This window comes from Leptonychotes weddellii, chromosome 5 (assembly GCF_054177405.1).
Source record: "Leptonychotes weddellii isolate Sample4059 chromosome 5, ASM5417740v2, whole genome shotgun sequence".
Lineage (NCBI taxonomy): Eukaryota > Metazoa > Chordata > Mammalia > Carnivora > Phocidae > Leptonychotes > Leptonychotes weddellii.
Window position 1 is genome coordinate 19,555,792 of NC_138373.1, and position 20,784 is coordinate 19,576,575.

The 20,784-nt window shown below is 44.6% G+C and overlaps 1 protein-coding gene across 5 annotated transcripts in view; it reads left to right on the forward strand.

Annotated features, from left to right (window-relative positions):
- Positions 1–8,127: 8,127 nt before the first annotated feature.
- The window catches only part of USP31 (ubiquitin specific peptidase 31), a 197,020-nt gene continuing 184,363 nt past the window's right edge, over positions 8,128–20,784 (forward strand). For all 5 annotated transcript variants that reach the window (XM_081819862.1, XM_081819857.1, XM_081819858.1 and 2 more), the window contains exon 1: positions 8,128–8,903. In XM_081819862.1, coding sequence (XP_081675988.1) covers positions 8,268–8,903 — 636 coding nt within the window. In that variant the 5' untranslated portion in view covers positions 8,128–8,267. The remainder of the gene's footprint in view (positions 8,904–20,784) is intronic.

Consider the following 20,784-nt stretch of genomic DNA (forward strand, 5'->3'; position numbering starts at 1 on the left):
CCAGACCCTGAGATGACAATTCACATGAAACGATTTATTCAGGAAGAGCTCTTAGAAGAAACTCCTGAGAAGGGAGGGGAGCAGGTCACAGAAAAGGAAGAAGTCGAGCAAGGATGGGATGAGGGGCAAGGTCTCAGAAAGAGTATCTTTAGCCTAACCCTTCAGGGAGCTCTGGAATGTTACCCCTCACAATTTGTCCTGACTGGAGGCAGGGAAGCTGGCTTCTGCACTCCGGCACCCAACTGTCATTGGCTAAGGGCCACCCCAGAAAACAAACCCTAGGTACTTTCAGTTTTCTGTGTGAGCAGACATGACGGTGGCAATAGCCCAAAAGCAGGCACCAAAAGACAGTCACATTTGTAGCAAAGTACACAGCTGGGGATGGCCACAGAAAAGGCAAAAGGATCCCACAGGATCTGGGTAGGGCCCCCACAGTGTCAGCTACAGTCCTGGATCTTAGTGAATGCCCTTGGATAGAAGAAATGACTAGCGAACAGGGAAGGCCATCACACCAATGACAATAGAGCCACAAATTGAAGAATAGATTTAACTTGCATCCATGGCCCTGAGCTAAAAATGAAAATAAAACCTGAAGCGAATTCTTTGTAAGATCTCGCTAGCAAACTGGAAAACATGGCTGATTTTCTAAAGAGATAAAAATGGCTGAAATTAATTCAAGAAGAGAAAGAAAATTTAGACAGACCGGTATTAGTGGATGAAATTAATGGATGAAAAGTATTTCAAAGAACTGCCTGCTCTACCCGATCTAGAGAGTAAATTGGGTGAATTTTATAACCTTTGAAAACACATCATGTAAATTGTTACAGACCTAAAGAAAATAGAGACACTTCACAGTTGTTTTTAAAAAGCTGGTAAGGGGCGCCTGGGTGGCTCAGTTGGTTAAGCGACTGCCTTCGGCTCAGGTCATGATCCTGGAGTCCCGGGATCGAGTCCCGCATCGGGCTCCCTGCTCGGCAGGGAGTCTGCTTCTCCCTCTGACCCTCCTCCCTCTCATGCTCTCTGTCTCTCATTCTCTCTGTCTCAAATAAATAAATAAAATCTAAAAAAATAAAAAAATAAATAAAAAGCTGGTAAAACTGAAACCTGACAAGAATACTGAGCACACACACAGCCTGCAAGCTGGCTTTCTTATAAAAATAGTTGTGAAATTCTCTACGAAACTGTTAGCAAGTAGACAGAGAGATACACTTGATGCTACCAATATGGCGTACCAGGTGGGTAAGTTACAATGGACATCTGGCATTTCGGGCTGCCCGGCATTCCATGGTCCTCCTTTCAGAGGGAATCTCAAGATAGATGGGAAGCAGCTCCATCTCCCATGATGGAAGCCGTAGGGAGATATGGTCCTGTCCCTACATCCCAGCAGCTTGTGACCAGAACTAGCATCTAGCCCAACAACTGGGTGCTTCCATTTTGGGCTTAGGATTTTGAAGGAGTGACAGCAAAAGCTCAGGGACAATCAAGAAATTATTCAAGATTCTTCAGAGTGGCTATGGCAGAACCAAGAGTCCAACAGTGTGGGCTGCCACTGTCAAATGGTGGTGCTGGTCTCGGTGGTAGTGGCGTGTCCAGCTTCACCGATGGTGCCATCTTAAGTAGAATTTTCTGGAGCAGGTCCCTGGCTGTGTACTTTCTTCTTTCCCAAGTCTGATTCTGAAGCTTCTCTGACAGTCCTGTGAGCTGCTCCATATCCACCCTCCCAATAAGCTCCTTTTCTGCTTAAGTTAGCTAAAAGTAGTTCATGTTGTTCGTTACCCAAAACCCATGATGGGTATACAGGTCAAAGGTGAAATAAAAATGAAAATAAAGTAAAAATTTAAAAAAGCATATGCTCATCACTGTTCATGCCCAGAGGGCATTTGATAAAATTCAAGATCCATTTCTGATAATAACCCTTTCTGAAGGAGGAATAAATGGATACCACTTTAATGCAATAAATAATATATATCTCAAAACAAAGCAAGCATCATGCTTCATGGTCAGGCACTGGAAACATTGCTGTGAATGTCAGGAACAATGCAGGCTTTCCCACTCTCATTAATATTACTTAACAGAATTCTGGATGGGCCATTAGACAAGAAAAAAATAATGGTGAGGTAGAAATATTATAAAGGAAGAGGCCAAATTATTATCTCATGCATGGATAGGAGTTCCTGAAAAACCCAAGAGCATCAACAGAAAATTATAAGAAAGAACTAAAGTATATCAAGGTGGCTGGTTACAAAAATAATTTTGTCCTAGAGACAAACAACAGAAAATGCAATGGCATAAAAATACCCCATTCATGATAGCAACAGGGAGGAATAAACTCATTAACGTTACACAGACCTGTGGAAGGGAACTGTATTTTGAAAGGCATTAAAAATCCTCGTGTAGGGGCGCCTGGGTGACTCAGTCGCTGAAGTGTCTGCTTTGCGCTCAGGTCATGATTCCAGGGTCCTGGGATCAAGTCCCAGGTCCGGGCTCTCTGCTCAGTGGGGAGTCTGCTTCTTTCTTTCCCTCTGCCCCTCTGCCCCTTCCCCTACTTGTGTGTGCTTTCTCTCTCTCTCAAATAAATAAAACCTTGAAGAAAAAGTCCTTCTGTAATTTTTAAAAGAAGTACTTTATTCCCAGATAAGAAGGTAAATATTGTGATGATGTCAATTTTCCCTAAATTAACCTGTATGAATTAATCCTCCCTAAGGATTAAGTTCATCTGAGAGAAAAAGGAAACAGCCAATCAAATACTAAGGGGTATTGTCTTACCAAACATTGCAATATATTCTAAACCTATATTATCAGGGAATACAGAGACACATCAAAGAGATAGAACAGAATGTTTAAGCACTCTAAATGTATGTGGCATTTAATATGTGACAAAAAGTGACATTATAAAGCAGTGGGAAAAAGTTAGATAACTTTAAGTGGCGCTGAGACAGCTGGCTAGCCATGTAAGGTGGATAAAAGGCAAGATCCCTACCTCATTTCTCACCCGAAAATAAATTCCAGATGGAGCCAACGTTAAAAGTAAGGCAAAAGAAAAAAAAAAAAAAAAGGAACTATAATAGAACTAAATGAAAACAGAGTGAGTACTCTTATGATTTTGGAGTGGGGAAAGGCTGTTTTCTTAATCATGTTTATACAAAAAAATCAGAAATCTTTATGAAAAAATACTAATCAACCTGACCATATAAAATAACTACAATTTCCTATTTAATATCAAAACTTTATAAATATGGTAAAAGAATAAATGGTACAGACCAAGGAATAATATAATTCACATAAAAAGTGCTTTTATTAGCAGGCATTTATAAAAAGAACACATCAAAGAAAAAATGGCCAAACGAGGTGGGCAGGTAAATCACACCAGTAAAAATACAAATTGCTAAAAAAAAAAAAAAAAAGGGCATTATTAGTCATTTTCTTGCTTGCAAACAACAGAAACTGACACGGGTTAATTTCAGCAGTAAAGGAATTTATAGGAAGCCTATCAGACTGGCTCCCACAATAAACAGAGCCAGAGAAACAGGCTTGGGCAGAGACCCAGGGAGGCAGACACCAGTAAGAACTTGCCACTTGAGCAGCCAGCGGGACCCTCTCTGCCATTATCGCTGGCTCTGCCACCACTTCATCTCTGCTGAATATAGAGCCACTAGATTCACTAATTTGCTGTGCTGTCTCCAACTAACCTTGCATCAATACTTCCCGAGCCAAGGCCCAGTTGGGAGCATCTGATTGCCCTTGCTTAGGTCACCTTCCTGGGCTCTGGCACCCTGGGGTTGGGAGGGAAATACCTGCTCCCCAGCTCCTGCCCATTTTTCACTGTGGGAGCTTGAGCTGTCCTGTGTAATTCGGGATTCTTTCCAAATAGGAAGTCTGTTTAGATGCTAGATAGCTAAAGAAATAGCACACGTTGTTCAACTTCATTCCTACAAATACGAGCCCATAACATGACATCTTCTGTTCATTGAATTTGCCAGTGTAAAAAAGCCTGAAAAACTCAACACTGTCTTGGGATTGGAAAATGTGTGCCCCCCCCTTCACTGTTGGCAGGATAAAGCCTTTCTGGAGGTCAGCTTGACAACAGGTGTCAAAATATGAAATGTGCATAACCTTTAATCCAAGGTGTCAGTTTAAGGAGATAGTCGCAGGGATGAACCAAGTTTGGATCGCGATGATTATTCACCGCGTTGCTCCTTCTAATTTGTGTTTCCCTGGCACAGGGAGGGTAGAGGATGGGTACAAAGAGGGATGATTGAAGATTTACTACAGAATCTTGTTTGGGGTGGGTCTTAAAAAAAAGACATCTAGGCGCTCCAATTAGGAATTCTTTTCCAACCCTGTTCTGGCCAAGCTGGGGTAGGTTGGCTTTGGGGCTCCGTGGGGACCAATAAATGTGGAATGGTGGGAGGGGCCAGACTGGGAAGGGGGTCATGTGTCTCACTAAGGAGGTCCCATGTTGTTTAGATACATTGCTGCCAAATAATCACTATGCTACAATGATGGCTACCTTACTAGGTATCCAATAATGAATAAGATGAGCCCCTGCTGGATTGAAGCCTACACTTCAGGGCAGGTGACAGGTTGTAAGCTGACTTCTACTATGGTAACGTTAGCGTCATGACTGAGAGGTGCCAAGAAGGGACAAGGAGAGGTTAGCTAAGTGAAGAGGCTCAAGGAAAGGAGTTTGGCACAGAGGAAACAGCTTGAGCAAAGGCTCACATGTCTAGATCAAATTGCCTGAGGGCGTGGAGGGAAGACCAAGACTTTCCATAGTGCCAGGGGCTGGAGGGCAACTCTAGTGGGAGATCAGAGAGGACTGTATTTTAGTGGACTCCCGTGGAAACCACCCTCAGGATTACAGCTAAACCACACTACTACATTTTGGATTTCAGCTACATGCTGGTGGGAAAAGGTAGAAGTGGAAACCAGGTGAGGGGAGGGGGCAATGTTCAATGGGGGTGAGCCTGAGCCCCTGTCTGGTGGTGCTAAGCTAAGGAAGTCAGATCTGGTAATGGGCTCAGCCCTAATTTCTTTGAAGTACACGATGAACTGGGATTCCATGAGCCTCGCTTAGACTGGAAGGAGGGCCTGGGCATTGGGTCATATTCAGGCTAAGGCTCTAGTATAAAGAGAAGCAGTGTGGTAAACGTCCCCTGGTCTTCGACTTTCAGTTTAATAAATTAAAAAAAGTAGGATTTGTTAGCATCTGCTGTGTGCCAGCCATGTAAGACAGTATAAGGAAAGAATGATGTTCTGGAAAGCAGTCAGCAGGACAGTCACGAGGACAAGTCCTGTTGGTAGATAAGATCGAAGATTATTTACAGCAGCTAGGACAAAACCTGATCTTGACCAAATCAGGATCTCTCTTGGGTTAAATACCTAGCCCTAATTAAAGTGGCTCAGTGTCTTAGTTTGGGTTGTCCTTAGACCAGAGCCTGAGACAACGACCCAGGTGCCGGTAGTACATTTGGGAGGTGATCCCAGAAGCAGGAGTGAGGGAGTAGAGTAGGAAGAGGGAGACAGGGAAGTAGAGAAATCCAGAAAAGGGTGCATTATTGAACTGGTTATACAGGGCAAATGGGCCTGCATTCCTCTGGGGACTCTCTGAAGAACCCCATTATGTACACCTTAGAGTTGTCTCCCTAAAGGATGAGAGGCCTGGGAGTTTATCCAGTAGCTGGTATTTCCCACTGGTTGAAGGTTGCCCCTGTTGGGGGAGAAGGAGTTGTTAATTCAAACTCCCCTCTGATGAGAGTTCTTTGGCTTTGGAGAAAACCCTCAGGCAGAAAAGCAAAAGGGGTATTTGAAGTGGGGGACAGTCACAACGCAGTGGCTTACACAGTTTATAATGGTGCCTGAAATTGGAGATGGGCTCTGGGCATAAAACGTGGGGAGTGAAAAGCTTTTGCTATGTTCAATTTCCTTCTAAAGCAGTTTATTCATTCAACCAAGCATTTATTAGAGACATGGTCAATGCTGGGCATCTATGGTCAGCAAAACAGATCTAGTCTCTGCCTTAAGCGCTGGTAGTCTTTTGTGGATTTTGAGCAAGCAGGATGGTGCTATGAACATCTAGGTCCAAAATGGAGAAGTGCTAAAAAAAAAAAAAAAAAAAAAAGCAGCTTGGGAAAACTAATTGAGGGCTAACTTCTTTTTTTTTTTAAAGATTTTATTTATCCATTTGACAGAGAGAGACACAGCGAGAGAGGGAACACAAGCAGGGGGAGTGGGAGAGGGAGAAGCAGGCTCCCCGCAGAGCAGGGAGCCCAATGTGGGACTCGATCCCAGGACCCTGGGATCATGACCTGAGCTGAAGGCAGTCGCTCAACCGACTGAGCCACCCAGGCGGAGGGCTAACTTCTAAGTCCATTTGACATTTAGGGAGACCACAGCCCCAAGACCCTTCCCACCACCTAAAAACAAGCAACATAACATAATGGCTGGGTATTGTGATAAAAGCTTTGTCAAAGTGCTTGAAATTCCATTAAAAGCTATTCCTTTCTTTTGTCCTTCCCTCACCCATGATTTTCATATTTGAAAAAAACTCAAATATGTCTGCCAAGGTTGAGGGCCGTTGCATTCACACTAAAGTATGAATGATCAAATTGCTTTCTTCCTGGTGTCTAGATGAGCTCAAGATGAAGTGAAGAATGGATATTTTGACTAAGAGGTGGGAATGTAGGTGATTTGGAGGCTAGTGCAGAGCACCCTGGGTGGGGGGTGGTCACCACAAAGGCCATGTTTACTCGGGGTGGAAGGCTCCGGCAAAAACCATTTACTCTGAAATGTGGTGTAAGGTGGGGTTTATGTTTTAAAAAGGCGAAGGGCTCTCCCTTCCCTGATTTCTCCTTTATGCAGTAACCAGGACTCAGGCTAAAGGTCAGCAAAGGACAATCTACAGAGAGGAGGTCGCAAACCAGTTGATTTTGAGCTCAAGGGAGCCCAAAGGTGTACTTTTTTTCCCTGCACTATTTTTTAGTTGAACCAACATTTAAAAACAGGATTCCCAACTTCTCTTTAAAAAGTCAGATGATCTGAGCCCTCATTTTTGCATGGGAACAATTGGATCAGCTGAGTGGCAGCCACCCCCTTTAGAAAGATGTTGATTTGCAGTTTGCCGTGGTCCCCACCATTTCTTATATTCTCCCCAACAGTCAAATCACTTTAAGCATTAATTGGTCAATACGATGATTGAAACACCATGATTCTTTACTCACTGATATGACCTATCTTGGTCCCTGTGATATTTGTGGATCTGTGACCTTTCGTTTAGAGATCAAGTCTTGGGGCTTTGAACCAAACTTGGTTTTGAAATGGATACATTGTACCAATCTCAAAGGCACTGAACTGAAAATTAAGGGAAACATTGCATGCTTAGCACAATGCTTGAAACATAGCAGCTATTAACAGCATCCGCGAGTGGGAAATGCAAGAGGGCAGGCAAAAACCGTGTTAATTTCATATTTTGTCATATTCCCAGAGCCTAGCAGTGCCTGGCATACAGGAGTAACTATTTGTTGAATGAATGAATGATGGTAGAGCTCAGCGGGGATTTAAAGGTAGGCCTGCAAAGGAAGGTAATTCTGATTATACCGTTTCACTGCAAGCCCAAGGTGCCACCTGGAAGACAAGCCTGCCAGGACGTGCCAGACTCTGTGATGGCGTTCCGGTATGCACGCAGGCAGTCGGGTCCCTCAGGAGCCTGGCAGGGCTGGCTCGCTCAGGACTGGTCAGGGCCATGTCTATTATTTCTCCCAGGGTCTGGTAAGGGGCGGTAACCTGATCTCCGCACTTTCCCAAGGCCTCCGCCTTCAGATCAGAAGACCGAGACCCACGCCTGGGGTCCATCCCTGGGCACGAGCCCAGCGCTGTCCACCGCGCCAGGACCGTGCCCACACCAGACATGGCCTCTCTCGGACTTCACAAAGCGGGACCGCCCCGGAGCCGCGAGTCATCTGGTCTGGCTGGAGGGGCACCTCCATTCCCACAGTCAACATGGCAGCCGCCACGGCTTCAGCGCCGGGCGGGCTGCGCCGAGAGGCGCGTCACGTGAGCGGCCCAGCTGGGCGGATCGCGCGCGCGCCCGCCCGCCCCGCCGGCAGCCGCTCGCTCACTAGCTCGCTCGGCGGCGCTCTGAGGTGTGTGGGGCATCGAGCCCCCCAGCCCCGTGAGGCGCTGCGCGGCGCGGCGGGATGCGGCGGCGGCCGTGGCGGGGCCGCGGGCCGGGCGGGCGGGCTCGGTGATGAGCGTCGGCAGCCGCCGCCATGTCCAAGGTAACGGCGCCGGGGCCCGGGCCGCAGCCAGTGGCGGCGGCGGGCGGGAAGGAGAAGCGCTCCTTCAGCAAGCGGCTGTTCCGGAGCGGCCGCGCTGGCGGCGGCGGCGGCGCTGGGGGCCCCGGGGGGCCCGGGCCGGCCGCGCCCGCCTCGCCCTCGTCGGCGCGCTCGGTGGGCAGCTTCATGAGCCGCGTTCTCAAGACGCTGTCCACGCTCTCGCACCTTAGCTCCGAGGGCGCCGCCCCGGACCGCGGCGGCCTCCGCAGCTGCTTCCCACCCGGGCCGGCCGCCGCGCCCACGCCGCCGCCGCCGTGCCCGCCGCCGCCCGCCTCGCCCGCGCCGCCCGCCTCCGCCGCCGAACCGGTGCCCGGGGTGGCGGGGCTCCGGAACCACGGCAACACGTGCTTCATGAACGCCACGCTGCAGTGTCTCAGCAACACCGAGCTCTTCGCCGAGTACCTGGCACTCGGCCAGTACCGGGCGGGGCGACCCGAGCCCTCGCCCGACCCCGAGCAGCCTGTGGGCCGCGGCACGCAGGGCCAGGGCGAGGTCACCGAGCAGCTGGCGCACCTGGTGCGGGCCCTCTGGACCCTGGAGTACACCCCGCAGCACAGCCGCGACTTCAAGGTGAGCCCCGCCGCGTCCCCACCCCCAGGAGGGGCCCTGCACCCCGCGTCCCTGGGGCACCGTCTCCCAAAGTCTTGCATTCCTCCTTTCCTGGCGGCGCGGCGGGCTAACCAGCGCCCGGATCTAAAGAGGTGTGGGCCCCGAGTCTAGGACCGATGCCACTGATAGTAAGGGAGACGCACCCATTCATTCATCGTGTGTTTATTAAGGGCTTACTACGTACGTGGCCCTGTGATGGGCCCTGGAGGGCTATGGCAATGAAAAGACCGGCTGCCTTCATGGAACTTACATTCTTGGGGGTGGGAGTGTTGAGCCTGGCTTCAAATCCTCGTTTTGCCACTTACTAGCAGTGTGAACTCGGGCAGGTTACTGAAACTCTCTGTGACAGTTTTCTCGTCTAGTACCTACGTCATAGGTGGTTGTGAGCAGCAAACAGGTTGATCTGTTAGGTTGAACCCAATGAGGTCACCCATTTTTGACCGTTTTTGACTTACAGGTTGGCACTTTTAAAGCGTTCAACCTGATATGTAAATCGCTTCCGTCGTACATAGTACCATGTGTTTTTGCTGCGTTATTGTTTTTATTATTAAAGATTTTAGTAAAGTAAAAGGGTAATATCAGTGGTTCCAAGAAAGTAAAATCTGGTGATGTGATTGATGTGTTGGCAAGCTACTTTAAATGGGGGAGGGGGCAGGGTTAGGGTGACCTCTTGGAAGAGGTAACATTTGAACTGAGACTTGAGTAACTGTGGAGAACCAGCCTTGAGGAGGTCAGGGGGAATTGCTTCCCAGGTGTAAGGAAAGTGTGAAAGCGCGAGAGCCTAGTGCACTTGAACAGTGTAGCTCTGGGATCCGCAAACTCTTTCTGTAAAGGGCCATATAGTAAATGGTCAAGATGCAAAATTGAGGCTATTATGTAGGTACTTATATAACAAGAGAAAACAAATTTCCACAAATTTCTCATTGACTAAGATAAAAATATGAGTACAGTACTTTGTAATACAGGTCTCCTAATGAGAGGAATGGGATTCTTTTTTTGGAGGGGATAACATTGGAGTTGGAGTTCAAAATTAGTGTTCCCTGTCATCAGATTGATTACAAATATTTATCTCTACAAACCGTTCTTATGCTCATAGGCCATACAAAAACAGGCAGTGGGCTAGATAAGGCCCTTGGGTTCTTGCTTGCTGTCTGCTGGTGTCCTTGGAGCTCAGATGAGAGCCGTGTGGTGGGCTGGGCCAGATTGTGTAGGACCATTTAGGCTGCACTAGGGAAATGGGCTCTTTTTTTTTTAAAGATTTTATTTATTTATTTGAGACAGAATGAGAGAGAGAGAGAGCACATGAGAGGGGCTGGGTCAGAGGGAGAAGCAGGCTCCCCGCCGAGCAGGGAGCCCGATGCGGGACCCGATCCCGGGACTCCAGGATCATGACCTGAGCCGAAGGCAGTCGCTTAACCGACTGAGCCACCCAGGCGCCCTGGGAAATGGGCTCTTATTCTGAGCAAAAAAGAGGGAAGATGATTTGAGATTGTATGAGGGATACTTTGGGGTGGGACATGGATATGGTGTTAAATAGAATGTCCTGATTATGCCCAAGAACAGGTCTTAGCTTGATGGTAGCCTGACTTTAACACCTTCATGCTCACTCCCCCACCTTTCTTTTTCTTTTTTTAATAGAACAAGCTTTAAGTTTAGAGGCCTCGGCAGGTAACAGTAGCTAGGATTTAATAAGGTTGTGTTTTCATTGTCTTTGTTTTTACATTTGTCTTCTATTTGTGGCAAATGATACTGGCTTTCCATTGGTGCTGTAAAGTTTCTTTTAAAATTTATTTAAGTAAAAATAAATGATTTTAGTAAAATGCAAAATGATAATCTGAGGATTCAGCACTTGGTTGAGGACCCACCTTTCGGGGAATAATACTGCCCAAGTGCACCTGTCCCCTTTTAATACATTTTATTTATATTTATTAATGTTCTGTTTTTCTCAAAAACAAAAAGTGATTGCTGTTTGATCTTGGAAATTTGAATGGAAATACTGGACTGGGATAGGGACTGGAAAAAAATGAGATCCATGTCAGAGATCTCAAAATAAGAAAGTAGGAGAGAATGGCAACCAACCAGCTACTGTAAGTCTTTTTCCTTCTCTTTTTTTCTCTTTGCTTATAGTTGCCTATCAATAGCCACAGCAATTGCAAACTTTTCAAAGTCAGAGCCCAATGTTTCAAGTTTGGTTTTCTACTCTTTCCAAAATGTAAAAATCAATTTCTACAGCATTTTTGTATGTGAACATTTCCATTGCATTTAAAAGGTTTTTTTTTTTTTTTATCCATTAACAAGCTGTGAACAGAAATGGGTCAATAATTCTAGAAACGCAGAGGCTGATTTATAAGCATGCTTTGGCAAAGTTGAACAGATTCTTCGAGGTCTTATTTTAAAACATATAATCTTCTAGGGGCGCCTGGGTGGCTCAGTCGTTAGGCGCCTGCCTTCAGCTCAGATCATGATCCCAGGGGCCTAGGATCGAGCCCCGCATCAGGCTCCCTGCTCCGTGGGAAGCCTGCTTCTCTCCCACTCCCCCTTACTTGTGTTCCCTCTCTTGCTGTGTCTCTCTCTGTCAAATAAATAAATAAAATCTTAAAAAAAAAAAATAAAGCATATAACCTTCTCAACATTTAGTAGATTTCACATTGCATTCATTCATTCGTTCACTTCCCATTTATTGAGGGTTTACTCCATCAGTTAGGAATGCATTCAGCACAAGAAAGAGAAAGCCCTAATGATGATGTATTAAGCAATAAAGATGTTGAATCGGCTCAAACAGTAAGTCTGGAGGTACATGTTCTAATGTGGTACAGTGGCTTGAAGGGCCCAACAGGGACTCAGACCATTTCTGTGTTTCCACTCTGTTGTTCTTGGCTATTTTGTCCCTATTATGTCTTTGGCTTTTTATCCTTAATGTTTGTCAAGGCAGGAAGTCACTGGGAAAATAAAAGTTCTTCCAGAAGCGTCCCCTCAGCAGGCTTCTGCTGACATCTCATTGACTTACAACCATGTCAGTTGGCCACCTCTGGCTGCCATGGAGGCTGGAAGGTGGATGTTTGGGTTTCCCTTCCTAAAGGAGGGATTTGCCTCAGAGGCAGCCTGCCAAAGGTGAGGCACTTTGATTTTGGGAAGACACTATACCTGCCTGTGAAGAACTGAGTCCAGTGAGACCTGGTACGTTCCCCAAGACATCACTTCTTACCGTTCAGTGTGCACATATTCACGTGGGCATCTTGTTACCGAGCTATTTTGGATTTGGTGGAGCTGGGGTGGAGTCTGAGATTCTGCATTTCTATCAAGCTCCCAGGTGATGCTGATGCTGTAGGTCCAGGGAACACTCTTGCTCTAGGGAACAAGTAAAGCATCACAGCGCAGTGGTCTGCAGGATGAATAGAAATTAGCCAGGCAGAGAAGGGGTGGAGATGGCATGAAAGGGCATCTGGTTTGGGCGCCTGGGTGGCTCAGTTGGTTAAGCGACTGCCTTCGGCTCAGGTCATGGTCCCGGAGTCCTGGGATCGAGTCCCACATCGGGCTCCCGGCTCAGCAGGGAGCCTGCTTCTCCCTCTAACCCTCTCCCCTCTCATGCTGTTTCTCTCTCTCTCTCTCAAATAAATAAATAAATAAATAAATAAATAAAATCTTGAAAAAAAAGGGCATGTGGTTTTGGGGGAACAGTGCGACATTTGGTGGCTGGTTACACCGCGGAGAATAATGGGGGTGCAGAAAGTTTGGAAGAAGTGTGTTGTAAGTGGATTGTGAATGGCTTTGTAGGCTGTGTTGGTTTGGATATTATCCTATGGAAGCTGAGAATCCAGGGCTGATTCTTAAGCAGGGGAGTGACAGGATCAGATTTCTTCTTCTTCGTCTTCTTTTTTTTTTTTCTTTTTGCCTCTGAATTAGGTAAGTCTGGTGGCATTCTGGAGGATTACTTTTTTTCCCCAAAATGTTTTATTACAGCCACATTTGATGGGTATTATTTTGAGCCTAAAGAAAGTTGAGTTCAGCACCGAGGTGGATGTGAGCCATACCTGTTACCACGGCCCCTTGCCTGTCTGTGGCAGAAGTTGATGTTCCATGCAGATACTCTTTCCTTGAGCTTGCAGAATCTTGCTCAGTTCTGGGCTCCACGCAGCCACTACCAGTTGATTGGAGTTGGCAGAGAAGATAAAACCAATTTGCCATCTCGAGAGTTTGCCTTGAGGTCTCAAAAAGCACTTAGTGTGTCTTTGAGTGTGCTTTTATCGTCTTAAAACTTCCTTAAGTTACTAATGAGTTTCTTTGTAAGTTTTCCGATTAGAATTCTTTCTTGATTTCTAACAACATTGATTTATGTGAGCTTTAGGAACTTGGTAAACGGATTTTTGATTTTGGATGAGCTAGATGGTTGTTAAGGTAGGACTTTCATTTCCCAGAATGAAATGGATTGACTGACCTAACCTTTGTATGCTTTGAGAAATTTCTCTAGCTGTCACTTCTCTTTTTAAGCAGGTATTTTTCTCCTCTTTGAGCAGGGTTCTCAGCTAGGGCTCTTTTGCCTGGTTCCCCAACCCCTTCATTCCTAGTGCATTTGGCCTGTCTGGAGACATACTTGGTTGACACAACTGGGGTGGGGGTGCTACGGGCTCTGCTCCCCTCAGTGAGGGGTTTTCCCAGCCCAAAATGTCAGTAAGGCTAAGATTGAGAAACATTCCATTGGAGGAATGTTTTGAGCCTCCTTAGGGCGTTTTTCTTACCAACCCAGCCTTTAGAAGGTTGCCTTGTTGCTTTTTCTCCTCTGTGTGTATGTGTTTGCAGCAGCACTAGGGTAAAATTTGGACTTCACTGGCAGGTCCTTGGATCACTGTCTTAGTAGAAACACCTTTTAGAGAAAATAAATCATTCTGAAACCCAAATACTCAATATGCTGTTTTTAGAGGAAATGAGTTTATTGTCTAACTAGTAGGATACTAGCATGCACACTTCCAGGTTCATATAGATGCTGATTTCGTGATCAGTGCCCCTTTGCAGTCAGTAAAAAGATGGATGGTCATCTCAAGTAACAAAGATACATTTTACAGCAGCAGTTCTCAAGCTGTGCTCCCAAAGAACAACTAGAACAGAGTGATCTACTGATAAAAGAACTGTGGGGAGTCCTTCCAAATTTGCAGTAAAACAAAAAACAATTGATGAATAGAAATTTCTCTTCCATATTTTTCCCCTTGAACTGTGGTGCCCAGTGGTGCTTATTTATTGGTGAGAGTTCTCAGGTTACAAAGGGAATAAATGTATAAATGAGTAGGGGCAGACAAGCTAGCAATCAGGGTTCTACTGGCTCTGTTTCACACCTAACTTTTTCACAGGCTCATTTTGGGGGCTCTGATCTTATGCTGCAGACCTGTGGTCTAAGTTTTCCTGGTTTGTGAGAAGATGTTTAGGATATTGGTATGTCACACTGGGTCCCAGGGAGTACTCGGACTTCAGGGTACCCCCTGAATTCATTTGAAAAGTAGAAAAATTAACTTTGTAGCTGAGTATAGACTAGAAAGTATGTCTCTCCCTGGTCAGTTCCCTTGCCTGTCAAATGCTGTCACTTTTGTTTCAGTGAAGCTCCACATCTCTGAAGGAGAAAGGAGGTACCAGCGTCATCAAATTTTAGACTTAGAAGGAGGTGTGGGGGAGATGTGAGCAGCCTCACCTCTTTCTGGATGAAGGAACTGAGGTTCACCTGCTGGCTAGAGACCAAGGGAACAGAACCAGAGTTCTTTTTTATTATTACTATTTTTTATATTTGAGAGAGAGAGAGTGAGCACACCATGTGCATGAGTGGAGGGGAGGGGCAGAGGGAGAAGCAGGGAGCCTGACGTGGGACTCAGTCCCAGCACCCTGGGATCGTGACCGAAGGCAGGCACCTAACTGACTGAGCCACCCAGGTGCCCAGAACCAGAGTTCTGACTTCACTCTTTGTCACCCCTACATTGCTGAGGCACACACTGAGTCCTTCGCCTGTGGTTGCCTTATCTTTACAACCTCTGAAATGACAGTTCTCAACATAAAACATAAAGAGGTAGGGGGGCTGTGTTGAAATATGTAGTGTTTTTTTCCCTCTGAGACTGTGGTGCTGAATCTCCGTGAAAATAAGATCAGTTGCAGCTAACTTTATGTATTTGCCATTGCTTCTCAGACTTAGGCGCTTTTGGAAGTCTGTCTTAAAAATAATCCTTTCAGACCACTTAAATGCATGTATAAACACGTGTATACATCTTTTACATCGATGGGCACATGCTCCACATATAGTTCTGTAAATTGTTTTCCCCTCTCCCTCTTCCCCGTGGATAGCATGACTGACTTTGTTTTTTTGTTGATACATCTAAACCCACCTCATTCTTTTTAACAGTTGTATAGTCCAAGGAAGGGTGTTTAGGTTGTATAAAGTTTTTAATCATGATAGCCAATCCTTCAACATATATCAAGTCTCCTTTTCTAAAGACTGAGTCTTAGAAGTGGCATTGCTGAGTCAAAGGGAAGGTGCATTTAAAATGTGGCTATACCTCGCCAGATTGCCCAGCAAAGAGTTGTAGAGGACAGGATTCTCTGACCCATCCATGGTGCATGCTAGGGCCCTACCCCCCTGACATGTGCCTCCTCCTATTAGTGACTGCCCTTGTTCGTCATTTTTTAAACTTAAAGTTATTTTCTTTCACAGGGTCAGTTTTGTTTGTCGGGGACTGTCCTGGCATATTAGGATGTTTAGCGGTGTCCCTGTCCTCTACCCACTAGATGTTGGTAGTACGCCTCTCCCTACCCTGGTCATGACAATCAAAAATGTCTCCAGACATTGCCAAATATCCCCTGGGGGGGGCAAAATTGCCCCAGTTGAGAACCACTGATTTGGAGAGAAGGGGAAATAAATGCAGATGAATGAGCAGAGAGGGGGCAGATTGTGAGTGGCTTTGAAAGTCTGTCACAATAGTTTAGCCTTGAGGCTGCAGTCAGTAGTATTTCAATATAGCTGTGCAGACAAATTTGATGAAAAGGATGTTTTTGAAAAATTGTTCTGATGGTGAGCACAAAAGAATCAGATGAAGGAGAAAGTAAATGCAAGAGGGCAATCATAGGTATGAACAGAGGAAAAGGAGGAGGAAAGAATGAGTCCAAGGGACATTTTGGAGGACATCATGATGTTATTAGGGAAAGTCCAAGGGATGGCGTAGTAAACACCAAGGTTTCAGACCTGAGGGATGGAGAATATAATGGGGATTATCTGACAGAAATGGAGCAGTTGGAAAGGGGAAGTGGTTTGTGAAGCACAAGGGGCAGAAAAGATGGTGCATTTAAATTGAACACATGGGGTCGGGGGTCATGAGATATTTAAGAAAGGGAGTCTTGATAGACAGTAGGAACTATGGTGCGGTTTACGACTAGCTGTGTAGACTTGAATTCAGCTGCGTATTATGTGAGCTATCTCACATAATTGTATTTTTATCACTGGACAACTGTATTGGGTGGTGTTTTAAGGGAGTCACATACCCTGTCGTGGATTGCAGTGGATTCAGTATATTTATTTCCTTTTCCGTGTCTTTTGTTCCTTTTCTCTGACCTTTGAGCGTATACAAAATATATATTGAAGCAGAGTTGACAGTGTTTGGCAGCTTTATGGGTGTGTGAAGAGTGAATAAGAAGGAGGAAAGGAACATAACTTGGAGGTATTGAAACAGGATGACTTGGGATGGCACTGTTCAAGACTGGAAGCAACAGAATGGAAAACGGTTCTGGAGGTGGGTGGGAAGTTCAGTTTCAGACAGGCCATGTAGTATTTGAACTTAAGAGTACTAGGAAACTTTTTTTTAAGTAACATTTGTTGAATGTCTGTCATATATCAGGTATTGTGCAAAGTGAATCATTTGAGTTTTTGGCGACCCCTGTAGAAAGCAGCTGCTCTCGGAATTCTAAGTCAAGATACAGATGTAATAATACAGATGCTTATCCTGAACTAGTTGTTTTTTGTCTCCCTTTGTGTGGCCTAAAGTTTTTAGTTTGACTCTGCCTCTTTTGTTATTAGAGTGTGGTTTGATGGATTTTTCCTGTCCCCGTCTATACACTTGTCACAATGAGGGGCTACTAAATAGCGCAGTGTTCACTGTTTGTGTAGTTCTCCACAGCTGTTTCCTATAGTAAAGACTCTGCAAAACAATGACCTCATGGTTTCCACAAAAAAACCTTTTATATATAATAGTGGAAAAGAAATCGTTGAAAGCCGAGTGATTTAAAGTTCTGTCCTCTGTAGTTTTTTCCCTCAAAAATATTCTTGTTTGCTCTGCTAATTAATCGTTTGTTGGCTGTTCCTCAAATGACCTTTTATGTTTAACAAACAACATTTTTGCAGTGGAGCACAACGATATAGCTTGTCTTTCATCTGACTGTGATCTTTCTCCATTTAGAAATCATTGTTTGATGCCATGGACTGTGGCAGTTCCTAGAGGAATTGGCCAGTCACTGAACATCTGTAGCTTCTTCCCTCCGGTTGTTGAGCTTGGATGGTAGCAAACAATGTGTCCACAAACAAACAGTTCACATGTTAGAAGATTTCATGGGACTGGTCAGGAAATGCCTTTGTTGCTTCTACTGTAAGGAACCTTTGTAAGCACATCACCAGCTCGATAAATTCTTTTACTTTAATTCTTGGTATTCTAACGTATCTTCCTTCCTTCCTTCCTTCCTTCCTTCCTTCCTTCCTTCCCTCCTAAGTTTGTTTGTTTGTTTATTTATTTATTTATAAACTCTACACCCAATGTGGGGCTCAAACTGAGGTCAAGAGTCATGTGCTCTTCTAACTGAGCCAGCCAGGTGCCCTTGGTATTTTAATCTTTATTTATTTTTTTTATAAAATAAAGATTTTATTTATTTGTCAGAGAGAGCGCACGTACAAGCAGGGGGTGCAGCAGGGAGAGGGAGAAGCAGGCTTCCCACTGAGCAGGGAGCCCAGTGCAGGACTCCATCCCAGGGCCTTGAGATCATGACCTGAGCTGAAGGCAGATGCTTAACCAACTGAGCCACCCAGGCATCCCAGTATTATAATCTTTAAAAACAAGGCAGAGCTCTCTGATTTTTAGGAGATTTAAGAAACAATAATCATAATGAAAATACCATTTAGGGGCGCCTGGGTGGCTCAGTTGGTTAAGCGACTGCCTTCGGCTCAGGTCATGATCCTGGAGTCCCGGGATCGAGTCCCGCATCGGGCTCCTTGCTCAGCAGGGAGTCTGCTTCTCCCTCTGACCCTCCCCACTCTCATGTGCTCTCTCTCTCTCTCATTCTCTCTCTCAAATAAATAAATAAAATCTTTAAAAAAAAAAAGAAAATACCATTTATTTGTGTGGAGTCAGATCATTTACAAAGTCCATTTGATTCTTGAACAACACTGGTTTGAACTGTGTGGGTCCACCTATATGCGAAATTAAAAAATATATATATACACATATATATATGAAACTTTTCTGGAGATTTTTGGCAATTAAAAGAAACTTGCGAATGAACTGCGTAGCCTAGAAATATCAAAAAAATTAAGTGGAAGTTAGGTATGTTATGAGTGCATAAAATATATATAGATAAAATTTATCAAAACTTAAGCACACGCAGACTCTACATGGCACAATTTACAGTCAAATGTAAAAAGTTTAGGGATGCAGTATTAAATCATAACTGCATAAAATTCACTGTGGTACATGCTATACTACTGTGGGATTTTCGTGGCCACCTCCTGTTGCTCTTGCAGTGAGTTTGACTGTTGTGAGCATCCACTTATAATGCCGAGTGACGCTGATCATCTCTCTGTGAGCAGTTAGTCTGTCCAGTAAGTTGTATATTGCAATAAAAAGTGATCACTTGTGGTTGTCATTATTAGTAGTTAAGTTTTTGGGGAGTCCAAAGTTACACACAGATTTTCGGCTTCGTGGAGGTCAGTGCCTCTAACTTCCACATTGGTCAAGGATCAACTGTACATTCATAAAAATTTTTTCATTAAATTTTCACTACAGCCCTCTGAAAGAGGCATTATTATTCCATTTTTGATATTAGGATATTGAGTTCAGTGCTAGTAAGTAGCAGAGCCTTACATGGTTTTTTATGAGGATTAAATAAGAAGATATAAATAAAGGTTTAGTATAGAAACAGTAACTATTCAATAAATAGCAGGTGGTGAAAATGAAGGCAGTCATTCTAAGTCTGTGGCCCCCAGGTACACTTCCCCATTTCTAAACTCTGTCTCTTCCAATGGACAGTTTTTATTGCTGCCAGATTAATCTTAAAGTTCACCCGTGATTACATTATTTCTGTTCTTAAAAATTGCTTTTACTTTTTCTTTTATATACAACGTACAGTGTAAATTTCTAGCTTGGCATTTAAGCTTTCCCAGAAAAATGAAGTAAAAAGCATACATAAAACCAGCCCTGTTAAAATTTAGACTCAGTAGACATAAAACTGTTAATTTGCTCTAAATGTTTCTAAATGTCTGCTCTCAATTTCTGTACTTACCTGGTCATGGACTGGTGACAAAAAGTTCACAGACGGGCACCTGTCTGGGGATCACATTTTGAAGAGCACTGCTGTAGTGCTTCCCAGAGTCTGATTTTGCCTGTTGTATTCCTGTAGTTTCAGTTAAAATGTTCTGTTCCCGTATTTCATGTAACATGATAGATTTAGAGGCTTAATGAGATTCAGGGTTGAGGTGGGTTTTTTTAAATTTCCCCTTTCTTTTTTTGGTAGTCTTGTAAACTTTCATCAGGAAGCCTATAATGTCTGGTTGTGTGTCTTACTATGTTAATAGACATTGATGATTATTCCTTGATCCATTAGTTCATTGAGGCTCGAAAATGGTGATGTTATAACTTTAACATTCTTTTTTTTTTTAAGATTTTATTTATTTATTTTGACAGAAGGAGACAGCAAGAGAGGGAACACAAACGGGGGGTGTGGGAGAGGGAGAAGCAGGCTTCCCGCTGAGCAGAGAGCCTGACGTGGGGCTCGATCCCAGAACCCTGGGATCATGACCTGAGCTGAAGGCAGACCCTTAACGACTGAGCCACTCAGGTTCCCCTAACTTTAACATTCTTATTAGAACATTTCTGTAGAGACTCCTGCCCTTATCAATTATTTGGTTACCCCAAAGTAAATTTGGAGAAGAAAGGCAACATAAATGCTTGAGGTTTTCTTTCCCCTTTATTTTTGGTTTTCAGAATAATTTTTTTTAGGATTTTATTTATTTATTTGACGGGGGCGGGGGAGAGAGAGCGAGTGCACACAAGCAGGGGGGAGTGGGAGAGGGAGAAGCAGGCTTCCTGCTTAGCAGGGAGCCTGATGCAGGGCTTGATCCCAGGACACTGGGATCATGACCTGAGGCGAAGGCAGACGCTTAACGGACTGAGCCACCCAGGCACCCCTCAAAATAATTTCTTAATTTCCAAATATGGCTGGTGAGTTTTTGTTGTAACCATATGAACTCATGGATTTAAGTGTGTATCCAGTGTGTTTCAGTTACAATAATTAACCTTACTGATGCTCAAATTGTGCCATTTTTGGCCAGTAGGAGAAGTTGGCTCCTAAGTCCTTTTGACATAAGTAGTCTGTGATGTCACACCAGAATCCTGGGAAGATATTCTAGGCTCATCTTGCATGTTTCCTGCCGGGATCTGGGATCAGTCATTTCTTTAAGGAGCCCTGGTTGCCTTTTACTGGCAAATGGCACTAAGAGGTCACAGTCTGGGCACTAGGGGTGCACGTGATGTCTGTGTCTTCTAAGTAGACAGAGCTAGGAAGTATGTAACTTCTTTTAAAGAAATAATAAATCATGAATTCATATTGATAATTC